Consider the following 17,026-nt stretch of genomic DNA (forward strand, 5'->3'; position numbering starts at 1 on the left):
TTTGGGTAATAAAATTTTATTATAGGATTGGAAAAATACTCCATAGATTTTATGACTAAATCCTTACTTCCGTTGATAATGAATTAAAGCTTTTAACCACATGTTCTTTTTCGGCATTTTGCGGCAAGACCGTTGAAGATTTTCTAGAAAAAAGGATTATTGTACCCAACTACCTACCTTAAAATTGTTCTAATGGAAACTTTTAAGTAAATGAACCGTTTATTTCACAACCATCAGTCTATCGCATCTGTCGTAGTACAGTGTTATACGTGGTTCTCCCTTGTTACATGTTACGTTCTTTTTGGTAATATTACTAATATTTTAAAAGAATCCCGAAAGTAGAATCGACGCTGGATGAGTGGATAAGGGATTTTCCAGAATTAAAATTAGAAAACAACAAAATATTATGCAGAGCTTGTGTGAAAACCGTAAGCCCACTAATTTTTTTTTTTATCTATTTTCCTTTGTTAATCCTGTATATGTACGTTGTTTTAGATTCAAAGTGATAAAAAATATAACGTGACGCAACATGTCAGAACGACTCTTCATGTAGAAAGGAAGAAAATGTTTGAAGTTTCTAAAATTAAACAGCAGACCATACATGAATCTGTTGCATCTACTTATTTTATGTAAAATGATGATCCAGTCCAATATACCTTTAAAAAAATTGGAGAATTCCTTGAAAAACACTGCAATCGACATATTCCGGTTGAAAGTACTCTCCGAAAAAATTATATAGGCCCAGTGTTTCAGCAAGTTTACAACGAAATTAAACCTCGCATTGGAGATAATTATTTATGGTTCGCTATCGATGAAACAACCGATAGTTGTGGAAGATACGTGGCAAGTTTAATTGTTGGAATCTTAAATGAAAATTTCCGTAGTCGAGGGTATGTAGTAAGTTTGAAAATGTTAGATAAAACAAATGGCAATACGATTACCAGATTTGTAAATGACAGTCTTACGTCACTATTTTTGCCAAGTAAAATTTTATTGATGATCTCGGATGCAGCTCGTTATATGTTGAAAGCAGGGAATAATCTAAAAATATTGTACCCCAATTTAATTCACGGTTTAAACAGAGTGGCTGAAGGAATACGTTTGCAGTTTCCTACTGCTAATAAATTAGTGGCAAATGGTAAAAAGATTTTTGTTAAAGCCCCACTAAGAGTGCAACACTTTAAGGAAAAATTTCCAAACACATCATTGCCTCCAGAGCCGATTATAACGAGGTGGGGAACATGGTTACAGGCCACATTTTATTATGACAAATATATCAAAGAATTTGAGGAAGTAGTTACGGAGTTTAGCGAAGATTCTTCTCAATCGATTAAAGATTGCATAAATACGCCAATCGTATTTTTTTTTGTTATACTATTTGCTATAAAATTTATTTTTTATTTCACGTGACTTGACCTAATGTGACCTGACCTGTCCTGATTTTTCTATTGTCTCAAATAAACAAATTTTAAACATTTCTGTGAATCTACAAGAAAATGTCTTCAACTAATTTTGAAAATAGTTGAAAAATGGTCCAAAAATGTTAAAAGTGCCAAAATCAGTTTTATCTTATCAAATACTAGCCCCGCCCACCCACCCTCTATTTTCTTGGAAGGTATGTGATTTGCCAAAATTAGTCATATCTTATCAAGTAGGTACTATACGGAATTATTTTAATTTTCAATTTTAACTTTTTCAATTTTACGATTGGTCTTTTTTCGATATTTCAATTATTTTGCAATTTTCCAATTATTCCATTTTTCGATTTTTAAGACCGAGTTTTATTTCATAATTATTCTAGTTTTCAATTTTAAAGGTTTGCATTTTTTGATTTTCAGCAATTTTTCAATTTTTGAATTTAATTTTTGGCTTTTTCAGTTTTCCGTTTTTCAATTTTTTAAATTTTAATATATTTCTATTTTTCAATTATCGCATTCTTGGATTTTATTTTCAACTTTTTACAGTTGTTGGATATTTTCAATTTGGTTTTTTGAGTTTTTCGAATTTCCCTGAAAACAAGTTCTATTTTGCAGTTTTTCTAGTTTTCAACAAGAGTTTCAAAAGTAGACTGCGGTCTTAAAGCCTTGGACGAAGCCCAAAAGCATAGGGCGTGCATAAACTTAAAAAACTAAGTTGTGTGTTGTTTCAAAAATTAAACACTCTGTATAGTTGAAAATAAGTTTAGCGTATGCTACTCAGACAACCGTACAACAATTTCAGTTATTAATCTTTTTTTTTGTTTTCAATAATTAATCAGATATAAGTAGACGAAGGGGTGCTTACTGACTCACCCTGTATATAAATATAAAATGTGATGCGCTGTTGCCGTAATGCGTTGTAAACATCAGAGACTATCTAAAAATTTGCCTTTAAATTGAAAAGTTATAATATATATAATAATATATATATCTTGGGGGTCTTTGCTCTTTTGTTTTTGGAGATTGCCACTCGGTTGTTCTGTTTTTGGAAGACTTTGAGCAAATATTGGAGGCTCCTGGAATTTCATTTTTGGAAGAATTTTATCTTTTTATTTTTGAAGAATTTGAAAGAATTTTGAGGACCTTGGTATATTGGTTTTGGAAGATTTTGAAAGAATCTTGGGGGGGTCTCTGGTGTTTTATTTTAGGGACAACTTATGAGAATGTTAGGGATCATTTGTAATTTTTTTTGAGAATTTGAAAAAATCTTGAGGAATCTGTAAAGACGTAAGTCTATTTTTTGCAATTTTGTTTTTGGAAGAATTTGGAGAATCATGGAAGCTCGTGGTGCTTCATTTTTGGAATAATTGGAACGAATCTCGAGAGCCCTTGGTGTTTTATTTTTGGAAGAATTCGAAAAGATTGATGGCCTCTGATGTTTCATTGTTGGAAGAATCTGCAAGAATTTTGAGAGTCTCTGCTGTTTTATTTTTCGAAGACTATGAGAAATATTGGGGGTTCTTAGTGTTCTGTTTTTGGGAAAATCTAAAAGAATCTTGAGGCCCTTGATGTTTAGTTTTTAGAAGAATTTGAAGGAATCGGGGACACATGATGTTCTACTTATGGAAGAATTTAAAATAATCTTGAAGGTCACTGACATTTTGTTTCCGGAAAAATTTGAAATAATCTTTGGAGATCCCCACTCTGCTGTTTTGTTGTTGGAAGAATTTTGAGCAAATATTGGAAGCTCTTGGTATTCCCTTTTTGTAAGAATCTGAAAGAATCTTTGGGGCCCCTGGTGTTTCAGTATTTCTAAAGAATTTGAAAGAATTTTGGGGGATTTGGCGTGTTATTTTTGGAAGAATGGGAGAATCGTGGGCGTCGTTGGTATTTTGTTTTGGAAGAATTTTGGGGTCCCTGTTGGTTTATTTTAGGGACAACTTGTATTTTCTTTTTGAGAAGCCCTTGGTGTTTTCTTTTTCGAAGACTTTGAGAAAAAAATTTGGGATTCTTGGTGTTTTGTTCTTGGGTGAATCTTGGCGGTCCTTGATGTTTAATTTTTGGAAGAATTTGAAAGAATCTTGGGGGTTCATGATGTTCTATTTTTGGAAGAATTTTCAGGGTCCCTGCCAAACACAGATAATTTTAGGAGCCCTCGGTATTTTGCTTTTTGGAAGACTTTGAAAGAATCTTGGCGGGCTGGTGTTTAATTTTTTTACGATTTTAAAAGAAATCTTGAAGCCCTATGATGTTTCATTTTTGGAAGAATCTGAAAGAATCTTTAGGGTGTCTGCTGTTCTGTTTCAGGAAGAATTTGAAAGAATCTTGAAGGGGCCTTGGTATTTTGTTTTTTTGGAAGAATTTGAAAATATCTTGAGAGGTTAGGGAGTTTTTGCCGTTTTAGTTTTGGAAAACAAAGATTTTCGACAAGATCTAGCTTTTCTAAGAAGCAATTATCAATTCGTATGTGAGGTAATAGAAAAGTTAGAAAAACCCAACTTGTTGTTGGTAGATGCCATAAACTTAGTGAAAGAATTTAAACAACAAGCAAACCCAGTAAGGGGTGATATTGGTACTAGAGTATTTCAAAAACTTGACGAAGTGTTAAATAAAAATGCAGGTTTCGGCGTTCTTTCCGACGTTCCTCGTGTTTTACAAGGCCTGAAGGTGGAAAATTTGGAGTTAGATTCAACATTAGTTGCAAAATTCAAATTTGCGCCAACAACGAGTGTGGATGTTGAACGCACATTCTCCAATTTTAAACACATTTTAAATGATCGGCGAAAAAATTTTACAGTGGACAACTTGGAACATATTACAATCATAAATTGTTTTAAAGAAAACTGAAATACGTGTGTAAAATATAAAGTCTAGGATTATTGTAATAATATTTTATCCAAAGTTCTAAGAAGTGTTCTTTGATTTGTAATATGATTATGTTTTTAATGCTTTTTTGCTTAAAATAAAACTTTTTTAATGAAAGTGTTGTGCTTATTTAAGCGCTTATTCTTAATTTTTTTGTGCTTATAAATCCGCGCTCTATTCATCACCTGCTGGAGCGGTGTTGCGTTCTAGGGGTGAATTTTAAAAAAGCGTTATGCAAAGCGGGATTTCGAGCGCCAGACTCGCGCGTAATTAGGGTATTATTGCAAAATTGCTCCAGGCTCTTTGCGCGATTGCAAACGGATTGAGCGCGCATTACAAACAAATTTAATCGAATCGAAACGATTAATTATAATGGGAAAGACGCGCCCGTTCGGATGAAATTTATAGCGATTTTAATTAGAACTAAGTGGAATGCGTTTTGGCTCGCGACTCGCTGAAGATTCGGTGCCTGCCAGAAAAAGACATCCCGTAAAGCAACGGTTCCCAAAGGACTAAGAAATGTTCGCGAAAGAAAGTGCACATTTAAAACATGTCAAGACTTTGATTTTATTCAACATATTTTACATCAAAATTGTAAAAGATATAACGTCTTCAATGGTTTTTTTTTAAATCAGACGCTATAATGCAAAGAGAATCGCTTTTGTCAGTTTCTTAAGTTGGTTTAATAACATAAGAACCAAAATTATGACAAATTATTTCTGTCAGCCAAATATTTTCCTTTAAAATGTTGTCGAATAATATAATAGGGTAAATGTGTACAAGAGTACGCACTTAGTGTAAAACTGTCAATAACTTTTTAATTTTTTTAGATAGACAAATTTTATGATATGGGTTCGTTATATACATGTTTAGAGATCAGATATATTTAATTGTACGTCTCAAGACCACTATATTTTAAGAGTAATTTCAATTTTTGTCAAGATGTGTAAATGCGCACTCTTAGACAGTTCATTGCACAAGAGTGCGCATTTGAACGCTTATGAGTGCGCATTACATTTTATAAAAAAATATTTGTTTCTAAGGTGAAAATAAATGGGAATAAGTGACTACAGACTACACATTAAACGGGAGACCTATTTCTTCGTACTCTAGGGGTCTTGAAAAGTCGAGAAAACGTAAAAATAGAGAGTCGGTCGACGGACTCGATTACAACACGCTCAGGAAGTAAAAATTAAAAAAAATCACCATAACAACCACCACACAACTTGAGAAGCAGTACAAAGTAGTATAGTTAAATAATTCATTATCGTATGATATGTATCTCCAAGACTATTAATTAGACTACGTATTGCAAGCAATGCGCACTCTTATACAATACCTCGCTGCGCACTCTTGTACATTTGTACATAACCTAATGTTTTCAAAGTTAAAAGCTTTTGTTGGATAGAAAGTATAAAAGTGTTAGTGTATAACGAGACCTTAAAAGTTACAACTAATGAAAATTATTACTATAAAATAAAAGAACTGGTACGTACCTTACAAAAAACTAAAACTATGAGCGGTAAAAATTACATCCACACAACATGTGAACATAAAATCGTCAGTACGACCAAACTATAAACTATATTCAGGTCACTTTTGCACCTTTATCTCAGGTTTAGCATTAAATTCTGAATGGTATAACTTCATCTTACCCAGATGGCACTAATAAGCAGAAATCATCAGTGCGTACTCTTATACATATTCGCACTCTTGTACACATTTACCCTAATAAAATATCCGAATAGAAGAACTCCTTCAAATCAATAGTTTAGAAAGCTTGAAAAAAATTTGGAATTTGGGCAACTAAAATTTTATTGACAAATGCGGATTTTACAATTCCCCTCGATCTAACAACACATGAAAAAATCATTACAATTCAAACAGAGGTGGGTGGGCGGGGCTTAATCATCTGCTTCTTTTTCTTAATATATATGGTTCTCGTTCAACTACACGATACTTAAAACAAATTTTTACTTGGTAATTTCTTGTACAGAAATGAGGATTTTATAGTTAAGCTCCGACGAATAAATAAAAACTCATCACAATTGAGATCGGAGCATTAAAACATAATTTTAACTTCACTCAAAATTCACCATCTAATATTTTAAGTATTTTGTTGATGGAGGAAGACTATGTATATTACGAAAAGTAAGTCAAAGGGCAAGTCCGCCCCACCCACCCCCCCATCGCAATTGTGATTAATTTTTTTATTCATCGTGGGCGGGGATGGGAGCTTAATAACAACATTCTTATTTCCCTACAAGAAATTATCATGTGAAACATGTGTTAAGTCGTCCATTCGAATAAAGTGTTCAGATCACACTGCAACTCTAAGACAAAAATCAACCATCTAATATTCTTAAACACTTTCAAGTCATCAGCAAAAAGCAAAAATTTTGACAATATAAAGACGATAAGTGAGAAACAGCGTCTACTTGTACCCCCATCCTGTTGGAACCAAATCCTGCGATCTAAATTTTATAGATAAAAAAGTCAATTTTTATAAATTCATGTTTCGCAAAATACAATTAATTCAAGACTATACTTTGTAGTTTTTATATATTCACAGGAAAGTTTAAAATTTGTTTTTTTCACTAGTAGCCATGAAGCATGCAATTGTCGACTTATTCAACTTTTACTACCAAGGTTAAAAAAGAAGATTCAGGTTATGTATGAAATACTTAAGGTGTAAACGGTTTTCTTTGTGTTGAAGATTTAGGTTAACTTTGATTAGAAATCAAAACAAAATCCTTTTAATCTTTCGATTTTTTGACCGCTTATTTTTAATTTTTCGATTGTTCTGTTTTTCGGGTTTTCAGCTGTTTAATTTTTCGATTTTTCAATGTTTAAATTTTAGGTTTTTGAATTTTCAATTTTTCGAATTTTTTGTTTCGATTTCATAATTTTCAAATTTTTGACGCTTCAATTTTTAGATATTTCGATATTTTAACTTTTCTAAATTTTAGATTCTTCGATTTTTTAGTTCTTCGATAATCCTACTTTTTAGCAATTCAAATTTTTAATTTTGAGATTCTTCAGTGTTTTGACGTTTCGATTTTTCGACTTCTCAGTTTTCAGCGTTTTGATTTTTCAATTTTCTGTTTTTTCAATTTTTCATTTTTCTCGATTTATAGAGATTTCGATTTTTCGATTTTTCGATTTATCGATTTTTTATAATATTAATTTTTTTCACATTTGGCCCGTTTCGATTTCTCATTTTTCGATTTTTCGATTTCGGCATTTCTCGATCTTTTGATTTCCGGGTTTTTCGATTTTCCAATTTTTTGATCTCTCGATTTCTTTTCGTACTTTGGGGATTTTTCAGTTTTTCGATTTTTCAATTTTCCTTCCATTCATCAATCTTTCAATAATTCAGTTTTCTTATTTTCAATATTTCGATTTTTCAATTTTTCCAGTTTAAATTTTAGATTTTTCGATTACTCAAGTTTTCAATTTTTCAACTACATGATTTTTTAATGTTTCTAATTTTTAAATTTTAGAATTTTCAGTTTTTTGACGTTTCTATTTCTCGATCTTTTGATTTTTTGACTTCTCAATTTAAAATTTATGGATTTTTAATTTTTTGATTTTTCAATTTTTTGGTATCTCGTTCTTGGATTTTTCAGTTTATCAATTTTTGTTAATTTTTAACTTTTCGAATTTTTGATTTTGCCCCATTTAGATTTCACAATTAATCGACTTTTCAACTTTTTGACATTTTCCGATTTCTCTGTTTTTCGATTTTTCAGTTCTTTGATATTTGTGTTTTTATTTTTTCGAAATTTTTAATTATAAATTTTTCGGTTTTTTGACGTTTCGATTTCTGGACCTTTCGATTTTTTGACCTCTTATTTTAAATTTTTCCATTGTTCTGTTTTCCGGGTTTTCAACTGTTTAATTTTTCGATTTTTCTAGATTTAAATTTTAGGTTTTTGAATGTTTCAATTTTTCGAATTTTTTGTTTCGATTTCATGATTTTCAAATTTTTGACGCTTCAATTTTTAAATATTTTTATATTTTCGATATTCCTGTTTCTGGCTTTTCGAATTTTTAATTTTGAGATTTTTTAGTGTTTTGACGTTTCGATTTTTCGACTTCTCAGTTTTCAACTTCTCGATTTTTCAATTTTTCCAGTTTAAATTTTAACTTTTTCGATTACTCAAGTTTTCAATTTTCCAACTACACAATTTTTTAATTTTTGTAATTTTTAAATTTCAGATTTTTCAGTTTTTTGACGTTTCTTTTTCTCAATCTTTGATATTTTGACTTCTCAATTTTAAATTTATGGATTTTTAATTTTTTGATTTTTCAATTTTTTGGTATTTAGTTTTTAGATTTTTCACTTTATCGATTTTTGTTAATTTTTAACTTCGAATTTCTTATTTTGCCCTATTTCGATTTCACAATTATTCGACTTTTCAGCTTTTTGACTTCCGATTTTTTGTTTCGATTTCATGATTTTCAAATTTTTGGCGCTTCAATTTTAAATATTTCAATATTTTAACTTTTCTAAATTTTAGATTCTTCGATTTTTTAGTTCTTCGATATTCCTATTTTTGGCTTCTCGAATTTTTAATTTTGAGATTTTTCTGTGTTTTGACGTTTCAATTTTTCGACTTCTCAGTTTTCAACTTTTCGAATTTTCAATTTTTCAAGTTTAAATTTTAGATTTTTCGATTACTCAAGTTTTCAGTTTTTCAACTACATAATTTTTTAATTTTTGTAATTTTTAAATTTCAGATTTTTCAGTTTTTTGACGTTTCTATTTCTCGATCTTTTGATTTTTTGACTTCTCAATTTTAAATTTATGGATTTTTAATTTTTTGATTTTTCAATTTTTTGTATTTAGTTTTTGGATTTTTCACTTTATCGATTTTTGTTAATTTTTAACTTCGAATTTCTTATTTTGCCCTATTTCGATTTCACAATTATTCGACTTTTCAGCTTTTTGACTTCCGATTTTTTGTTTCGATTTCATGATTTTCAAATTTTTGGCGCTTCAATTTTAAATATTTCAATATTTTAACTTTTCTAAATTTTAGATTCTTCGATTTTTTAGTTCTTCGATATTCCTATTTTTGGCTTCTCGAATTTTTAATTTTGAGATTTTTCTGTGTTTTGACGTTTCAATTTTTCGACTTCTCAGTTTTCAACTTTTCGAATTTTCAATTTTTCAAGTTTAAATTTTAGATTTTTCGATTACTCAAGTTTTCAGTTTTTCAACTACATAATTTTTTAATTTTTGTAATTTTTAAATTTCAGATTTTTCAGTTTTTTGACGTTTCTATTTCTCGATCTTTTGATTTTTTGACTTCTCAAGTTTAATTTATGGATTTTTAATTTTTTTATTTTTCAATTTTTTGGTACCTTGTTCTTGGATTTTTCACTTTATCGATTTTTGTTAATTTTTAACTTTTCGAATTTTGAATTTTGCCCTATTTCGATTTCACAATTAATCGACTTTTCAACTTTTTGACATTTTCCGATTTCTCGGTTTTTCGATTTTTCAGTTCTTTGATATTTGTGTTTTTTATTTTCGAATTTTTTAATTTTAGATTTTTCGGTTTTTTGACGTTTCGATTTCTAAATTTTTCGATTTTTTGACCTCTTGTATTAAATTTTTCGATTGTTCTGTTTTCCGGGTTTTCAAATGTTTAATTTTTCGATTTTTCTATATTTAAATTTAAGGTTTTTGAATGTTTCAATTTTTCGAATTTTTTTGTTTCGATTTAATGATTTTCAAATTTTTGACGCTTCAATTTTTAGATATTTCAATATTTTAACTTTTCTAAATTTTAGATACTTGTTTTTGGCTTCTCGAATTTTTAAATTTTAGATTTTTCAGTGTTTTGACGTTTCGATTTTTCGACTTCTCTGTTTTCGACTTTTTGATTTTTCAATTTTCTGTTTTTACTTCCCGAGCGTAAGCAAAGGAAGTATTGTACTCGAGTCCGTCGGCCGACTCTCTACTTTTACGTTTTCTCGATCTTTCATGACTCCTAGAAGACGAAGAAATAGGTCTCCCATTTCCGTCTGTCTGTCCGTCTGTCCGTCCGTCTGTCCGTCTGTCCGTCCGTCTGTCCGTCTGTCCGTCCGTCTGTCCGTCTGTCCGTCTGTCCGTCTGTTGTCCCGGATTTTTATTAGACAGATAATCTCCGAAAGTACTCGACCGATTGTTGTGAAATTTTGTACTTATATTAAGAATATCATGTAGATGGTAAAACGCTAACCAAAATTTGTCGAATCATCCCCACCACTAAAGCGATGACGTCACTTCAAAATTGTACATAGTAAATGGGTTTTCAATTGTATAAAATAACATAGTCCTACACATGTAGTTTACAACTCTGAATCGACTTTTCACCCGAAACGTCCAGATTTTTGGAAAAAAAATCAAAATTATAAAACAACATTTTGAAATTTAATTTTTAATCTGCTAACCAGAATGCTTTGAAATGTTGCAGATGTTTTAAGGCTATAAAGAGCATCATAAATCTTTAGTCAAAAAATATTTGCTTATCCCCTCCAAAAACTTGATGACGTCAGCTCAAAAGTTTGTGGAATAAATCATATCTAAAATGTACAAAATATGATGAGTCTGTACTTGTGATCTATCACTCCATTCATATTTTTTGGATTTGCATATACAGGGTGACTCAAAAAAATTAATGAATGCGTAAATATATTTTATTGATTTAATCAGGAACTACAAAACCGAATGCTTTGAAATCTTGCAGATGTTTTAAGGTTATAAAGAGCATAATAAATTTTTAGTCAAAATATATTTGGTTATCTTCTACAAAAAACTGATGACGTCAGCTCAAAAGTTTTCCGAATAAATCGTATCTAAAATGTACAAAATATGATGAGTCTGTACTTGTGATTTATCATTCCATTCATATTTTTGGATTTGCATATGCAGGGTGACTCAAAAAAATTAATGAAGGCGTGAATTTATTTTATCGATTTAATCAGGAATTACAAAACCGAATGCTTTGAAATCTTGGGAATATTTTAAAGTTATTATAAGCATGGTAAACTTTTGTTCAAAATGTATTTGTTCATCCCTCCTAAAAAAATTGATGACGTCACCCTTAAATTTTGCTGAATAAATCCTATCTAAAATGCAAAAAATATGATGAGTTTGTACTTGTGATTTATCATTCCATTCATATTTTTTAGATTTTCTTAAGAGGTGGTTCAAAAGAATTAATGAAGTCAATTTATTTTATTGATTAAATTAAAGGCAACACTTATTATTAGTATTACACCCCAACCAACCCAATTTGGTAGACACAAAATTTGTTAAAGGAAAAACTCGGTTGAAACATAAGGGTAGCACGCTTATTTACATCGACTTTAACATTACAGACCTGCATTTGTTTTATGCGTTCACTTGATTCCGCGAATGTGAAATAGACATGTTTATAATCAACCAATTGTGAATTTCACCGTCAAGAATTAAAATAAAACCCAATGTTTTATATAATAAGCGGAAGTCGAAGCAATAAAACCGACGGTCGTTTTGTTTACAGTTTCTGTGTTTGGCTCTCACGTATGCTGTTACGCCTGTCATCTTAAATTAACAATGTTTATACATACACGATTTTCAGTTGCCTCTGATACGTAGGTATACGTGAGTAAATTGTTTCGTTATTTTATTGATTATTACAAATTTGAGAATATAATAATTTTATTCTTAGTATTACACTACATCTATCCCAACTGATATACGTGTCCTTGCAAAAATGTTGATGACGTCATCGCAATTTTTTTTTAAATTCCCACTACAAAAATGTAATGAGAAAAAAAACACAATAGGCATGCAGTCGTCAAGTTTCCGACAGCGAGGGAAGTACTGTCTAAACTCTTTAGACCAATTTTTTCAATTTTTTATTTTTCTCGATTTATAGCGATTTCGATTTTTCGATTTATAGATTTTTTATAATATTATTTTTTTTTACATTTGGCCCGTTTCAGTTTCTCAGTTTTCGATTTTTCGATTTCGGCATTTCTCGATCTTTTGATTTCCGCGTTTTTCGATTTTTCAATTTTTTGATCTCTCGATTTCTTTTCATACTTTGGGGATTTTTCAGTTTTTCGATTTTTCAATTTTCCTTTCATTAATCAATCTTTCGATAATTCAGTTTTATTGTTTTCAATATTTCGATTTTTCAATTTTTCCAGTTTAAATTTTAGATTTTTCGATTACTCAAGTTTTCAATTTTTCAACTACATAATTTTTTAATTTTTGAAATTTTTAAATTTCAGACTTTTCAGTTTTTTGACGTTTGACGTTTCTTTTTCTCAATCTTTTGATTTTTTGACTTCTCAATTTTAAATTTATGGACTTTTAATTTTTTTATTTTTCAATTTTTTGGTATGTCGTTTTTGGATTTTTCACTTTATCGATTTTTGTTAATTTTTAACTTTTTGAATTTTTTATTTTGCCCCATTTCGATTTCACAATTATTCGACTTTTCAACTTTTTGATTTTTCAATTTTCTGATTTTTCAATTTTCTGATTTTTCAATTTTTCATTTTTCTCGATTTATAGAGATTTCGATTTTTCGATTTTTCGATTTATCGATTTTTTATAATATTAATTTTTTTTCACATTTGGCCCGTTTCGATTTTTCATTTTTCGATTTTTCAATTTCGGCATTTCCCGATCTTTTGATTTCCGGGTTTTTCGATTTTTCAATTTTTTGATCTCTCGATTTCTTTTCTTACTTTTGCGATTTTTCAGTTTTTCGATTTTTCAGTTTTTCTTCCATTAATCAATTTTTCGATAATTCAGTTTTATTATTTTCAAAATTTCGGTTTTTCAGTTTTTCCAGTTTGAATTTTAGATTTCTCGATTACTCAAGTTTTCAATTTATCAACTATATAAATTTTTAATTTTTGTAATTTTTAAATTTTAGGCTTTTCAGTTTTTTGACGTTTCTGTTTCTCAATCTTTTGGTTTTTGGACTTCTCAGTTTTAAATTTATGGATTTTTCAATTTTTTCGTTTCTTGTTCTTAGATTTTTCACTTTATCAATTTTTGTTAATTTTTAACTTTTCGAATTTTTGATTTTGCCCTATTTCAATTTGACAATTATTCGACTTTTCAACTTTTTGACATTTTTCCGATTTCTCTGTTTTTCGAATTTTCAGTTCTTTGATATTTGTGTTTTTAATTCTTCGAATTTTTTTATTTTAGATTTTTCGGTTTTTTAGCGTTACGATTTCTGAATCTTTCGATGTTCTGACCTCTTATTTTAAATTTTTCAATTGTTCTGTTTTCCGGGTTTTCAAGTATTTTATTTTTCGATTTTTCTATGTTTAAATTCTAGGTTTTTGAATTTTCAAGTTTTTGAATTTTTTGTTTCGATTTCATGATTTTCAAATTCTTGACGCTTCAATTTTTAGATATTTTAATATTTTAACTTTTCTAAATTTTAGATTCTTCGATTTTTTAGTTCTTCGATAATTCTATTTTTTAACATTTCGAATTTTTCATTTTGAGATTTTTCAGTGTTATGACGTTTCGATTTTTCGACTTCTCAGTTTTCAACTTTTTGATTTTTCAATTTTTCGTTTTTTCAATTTTTCATCTTTCTCGATTTATAGAGATTTCAATTTTTCGATTTTTCGATTTATCGATTTTTTATAATATTAATTTTTTTTTACATCTGGCCCGTTTCGATTTCTCATTTTTCGATTTTTCGATTTCGGCATTTCTCGATCTCTCAATTTCCGGATTTATCGATTTTTCAATTTTTTGATCTCTTGATTTCTTTTTTTGGTTTTGGGATTTTTCAGTTTTTCGATTTTTCAATTTTCTTTCCATTAAACAAGTTTTCGATATTTCAGTTTTATTATTTTCAATATTTCTCGGTTTTTCGATTTTTTAGTTCTTCGGTATTTGTGTTTTTAATTCTTCGAATTTTTTAATTATAGACTTTTCAGTCTTTTGACCTGTCGATTTCTAGATCTTTCGATTTTTTGACATCTTAGTTTAAATTTTTCGATTGTTCTGTTTTCCGGGTTTTCAACTGTTTAATTTTTCGATTTTTCTATATTTAAATTTTTGGTTTTTGAATTTTCAATTTTTCGAATTTTTTGTTTCGATTTAATGATCTTCAAATTTTTGACGCTTCAATTTTTAAATATTTCAATATTTTAACTTTTCAAAATTTTAGATTCTTCGATTTTTTAGTTCATCGATATTCCTATTTTTGGGTTTTCGAATTTTTAATTTTGAGATTTTTCAGTGTTTTGACATTTCGATTTTTCGACTTCTCAGTTTTCAACTTTTCGATTATTCAATTTTTCCCGTTTAAATTTTAGATTTTTCGATTACTCAAGTGTTTTTTAATTTTTGTAATTTTTAAATTTCAGACTTTTCAGTTTTTTGACGTTTCTTTTTCTCGATCTATTGATTTTTTTGTTTCTCAATTTTAGATTTATGGATTTCTAATTTTCTGATTTTTCAATTTTTTGGTATCTCGTTTTTGGATTTTTCACTTTATCAATTTTTGTTAATTTTTAACTTTTCGAATTTTTGATTTTGCCCCATTTCGATTTCACAATTAATCGACTTTTCAACTGTTTGACATTTTCCGATTTCTCAGTTTTTCGATTTTTCAGTTCTTGGATATTTGTGTTTTTAATTCTTCGAATTTTTGGATTTTAGATTTTTCAGTTTTTTGACGTTTTGATTTCGGGATCTTTCGATTTTTTGACCTCTTATTTTAAATTTTTCGATTGTTCTGTTTTCCGGGTTTTCAACTGTTTAATTTTTCGATTTTTCTATATTTAAAATTTAGGTTTCTGAATGTTTCAATTTTTCGAATTTTTTGTTTCGATTTCATGATTGTCAAATTTTTGACGCTTCAATTTTTAGATATTTCAATATTTTAACTTTTCTAAATTATAGATTCTTCGATTTTTTTAGTTCTTCGATATTCCTATTTTTTGGTTTTTCGAGTTTTTAATTTTGAGATTTTTCAGTGTTTTGACGTTTCGATTTTTCGACTTCTCAATTTTCAACTTTTCGTTTTTTCAATTTTTCCAGTTTAAATTTTAGATTTTTCGATTACTCAAGTTTTCAATTTATCAACTACATCACTTTTTAATTATTGTAATTTTTAAATTTTAGACTTTTCAGTTTGTTGACGTTTCTGTTCCTCGATCTTTTGATTTTTCGACTTCTCAATTTTAAATTTATGGATTTTTAATTTTTTTATTTTTCAATTTTTTGGTATCTTGTTCTTGGATTTTTCACTTTATCAGTTTTTGTTAATTTTTAACTTTTCGAATTTTTTATTTTGCCCCATTTCGATTTCACAATTATTCGAATTTTCAACTTTTTGACATTTTCCAGTTTCTCGGTTTTTCGATTTTTCAGTTCTTTGATATTTGTGTTTTTAATTCTTCGAATTTTTTTATTTTAGATTTTTCAGTTTTTTGACGTTTCGATTTCTGGATCTTTCGATTTTTTGACATCTTATTTTAAATTTTTCGATTGTTCTGTTTTCCGGGTTTTCAACTGTTTAATTTTTCGATTTTTCTATATTTAAATTTTAGGTTTTTGAATGTTCAAATTTTTCAAATTTTTTGTTTCGATTTGCCAAAATCACACTTATCTTAGCTAGAGGTACAAGTAATTAGAGCACAATTTCTTGTACCCCTGTACCTAATTTCAGTCGATTTGTACAATACAAATATGGAATTTCCATCCAAAATTGTTAGAAAAATTCTCCGCTTACCTCAAATTTACGGTGTTCGCAAAAATAACCTGCACGTAGTCTCGCTTTACCGGTCCTCGATAACCGTTGCAGCCGCTCAATCTTTATTTTCCTCCACACCCCTCCAGTGAAACTTGCGCCCACCCTCCACCTCCCGCAACAAAGCTAGTCTGGTCCAACATTCCCCTTTGTTCGCCGAAACCATTACGGTTCGAGTTCCAGCATGTCGAAAAGTTTGCAGAAATAATAACAGCAGGGCGAACTTTGAATAATTCGCAGCAACAATTGCCGGAATTTTTCTTTTCCGTCGGCACTCCACTTTGTTAATTCTGCAACTCGATACAGCCGCGCTGTTATTAAATTAGCTGGAAGTATTGCTTTCGTATCCGTTCTTTCCGAAATGGAAACGCAAATATTGAAACTGAATATTATTGGGAATCCCGATTGTGGAAGCTTTCCGACCAAATGCAATTTCCTTTGAAGCGGAGTTGAACGATCCATGGATGTTATTCTGTTGCAGAGTCCGGAGGGGTGCCGTGCATCGTCCACAATAGGACCTACGAACACGGGGAGACGTTCACGCTGGATTGCCGCACTCAGTGCGCTTGTCAGGTAGGTCCTATAATTCCCGTTTTAATATTTAATTCGGGGGGGATCAGACAATGTCGACAAGGAGGCTCGTCGAGCCCGAAAATCGCTAAAAATGAATTTTTCACGCCCGGAGAAACGCGGGTCGGCGCAAACGGCACCGTTTCACATCAACGAGAGGAATATTTCTGTCTTCGCGTCGGGGGTGGTGAGGCGTGGAGCGTGAGGTGCGTCGAGGCGGGTAGACAACCACCAAAGCGCGACATAAGAAACTACGATACTTTCATGTTTTCTTGACGTTTCGTGACCCCTATAGTACGAAAAAATAAGTCTCCTCTTTCCGTCTGTTTGTCTGTTTTATTAGACAGATAATCCGAAATTACCGGATTTTATGACTATGAAATAACGTACTCTTCT

General features: G+C 29.9%; 1 protein-coding gene across 1 annotated transcript in view; it reads left to right on the forward strand.

Annotated features, from left to right (window-relative positions):
- LOC135131511 (CCN family member 1) overlaps positions 1-17,026 on the forward strand; it is a 187,494-nt gene that overhangs the window by 102,280 nt on the left and 68,188 nt on the right. Inside the window, exon 4 of the mRNA XM_064059288.1 lies at positions 16,542-16,633. Coding sequence (XP_063915358.1) covers positions 16,542-16,633 — 92 coding nt within the window. The remainder of the gene's footprint in view (positions 1-16,541; positions 16,634-17,026) is intronic.

This window comes from Zophobas morio, unplaced genomic scaffold (genome assembly GCF_036711695.1).
Source record: "Zophobas morio isolate AGI-343-1 ecotype UQ-CSIRO unplaced genomic scaffold, CSIRO_AGI_Zmor_V1 ptg000020l, whole genome shotgun sequence".
NCBI lineage: Eukaryota > Metazoa > Arthropoda > Insecta > Coleoptera > Tenebrionidae > Zophobas > Zophobas morio.